A 1,760-nucleotide genomic window follows, 5' to 3' on the forward strand; every position below is an offset into this window, starting at 1 on the left:
GAAGAAACAGTCCTGCCTCCCTGCCCAGTGAATGCAATCTTTCCCAGGCCTGTGCCACCTCCATCTGATATTGATCTGGTTCACCATGCAACACAGCTGGCTGTATGGCTGCAGGATGATCAGAACAAAGAGGTGAGTGATTTGATAACCAGTTTTTCAGGTTCACACCTCAGGCCAACTCCCAGGCCTGGCCTGCCTGCAGCAGGTTGGAGGCTGGAGGGATGGAGGCACCATCTCCGTCAGGGGCACCTGAGCTGGGCATGAAGTGTCAAAGTTCAGCTGCACTCCTGGATTTCCTGGCCCTAAACTGACAGACTCTCACAGCAGGAACCTCACCAGGCTTCCAGGCACTGGCAAGTACCCCGTGGGCAAAGCTGGCCAGGGCCGTGGCAAGCGAGCCAGTGGAGATGGCCAGGGCTGTGGTGCCTCACTGTGATGTGAGGGGGGCTCTCCCCTGGGAGCCATTGCCCCAAAACCAGCGCTGCACATGGACACCTCCTGACTGATGTGGCACTTCAGCAGTGGGGATCACCTCACCCCACACTGTGCTGGCACTGGTGCTCACTCATCCTTAGGTGGCAGGTCCCTGTGGGCACATAAAGTTCTTGACCTCCTCCTCTCTCCCACCCCCAGAGCAGCTGCCCCGTATGCTCACTCACATCCTTAGGTGGCAGGTCCCTGGGGCACACAAAGCTCTTGACCTCCTCCTCTCTCCCACCCCCAGAGCAGCTGCCCCGTGGAGCCATCATGCAGGGTGACCCTGCTGAGGCCACATCTGCAGTGCTGTGTCCAGTTCTGGGCTCCGCAGCACAAGGGAGACGTGGAGCTCCTGGGCTGGGTGCAGTGGAGAGCTACAGCAATGGTTAAAGGAATGGAGCATCTCTCTCAGGAGGAAAGGCTGACGGAGCTGGGTCTGTCCCGCCTTGAGAAAAGCTGACTGAGAGGAGACCTCACCAATGTGTATAAATATCTAAAGGAGGGGTGTCAGAGGATGGAGCCAGGCCCTTCTCGGTGGTGCCACGGCAGGGACTGATGCACAGAAGTTCCACACGAACATGAGGAAGAACTTTACTGCGCAGCGACCACACTCTGGAACACCACTCTCTTGCCCAGAGAGGGTATGGAGTCCCGCTCACTGCAGACATCCAGGAGCGCTCCGGCCGCAGTCCTGCCCTGCGGGATGGCCCTGCCGGGCCCGCTGTCGCGCCCGGTGTCGCCGCGGTCCCCCCGGCCTGACACCCTCGGGCCCGCCGCGCCTCCCGCCCAGGCCACGCCCCCGCTCCAAGCCCCGCCCCTTTCTACGCCCCCCGGGCGCGCGAGCCCGGCGCGCGCGCAGTCGCGCGGTAAACAGGCCCCGCCGGCCCCGCCTCCTCGTGTCGCCCCCGCGCGCAGGGGCCGCGCGCGCGCCGGCGGCTGCGCAGTGTCGGCACATCCGGGCACTGGGGCAGGATGAGCGCTCCTTTCCAAGATGGCGGCGGAGGGAGGTGGGAAGGAGATGAACGAGATTAAGACCCAGTTCACCACCCGGGAGGGGCTGTACAAGCTGCTGAGCCACTCGGAGTACAGCCGGCCTAACCGCGTGCCCTTCAACTCGCAGGGCTCCAACCCCGTCCGCGTCTCCTTCGTCAACGTCAACGACCAGAGCGGCAACGGGGACCGGCTCTGCTTCAATGTGGGCCGGGAGCTCTACTTCTACATCTACAAGGGGGTCCGCAAGGTACCGGGGCTCCCCCGCCGGGATGGGGCGGGGAGTGGCGGGG

The 1,760-nt window shown here is 63.4% G+C and overlaps 1 protein-coding gene across 6 annotated transcripts in view; it reads left to right on the forward strand.

The window, feature by feature from the left end:
• Positions 1 to 1,439: 1,439 nt before the first annotated feature.
• The window catches only part of WDR20 (WD repeat domain 20), a 45,999-nt gene continuing 45,678 nt past the window's right edge, over positions 1,440 to 1,760 (forward strand). For all 6 annotated transcript variants that reach the window (XR_005952474.1, XM_041402052.1, XM_041402066.1 and 3 more), the window contains exon 1: positions 1,440 to 1,717. Coding sequence is in view for 5 of the 6 variants with exons in the window: in XM_041402052.1 (XP_041257986.1) it covers positions 1,469 to 1,717 (249 nt within the window). In the remaining variant the exon portion in view is untranslated. The remainder of the gene's footprint in view (positions 1,718 to 1,760) is intronic.

The sequence above is a fragment of the Onychostruthus taczanowskii genome, unplaced genomic scaffold (genome assembly GCF_017590055.1).
Source record: "Onychostruthus taczanowskii isolate IOZ18803 unplaced genomic scaffold, ASM1759005v1 scaffold1, whole genome shotgun sequence".
Taxonomy (NCBI): domain Eukaryota; kingdom Metazoa; phylum Chordata; class Aves; order Passeriformes; family Passeridae; genus Onychostruthus; species Onychostruthus taczanowskii.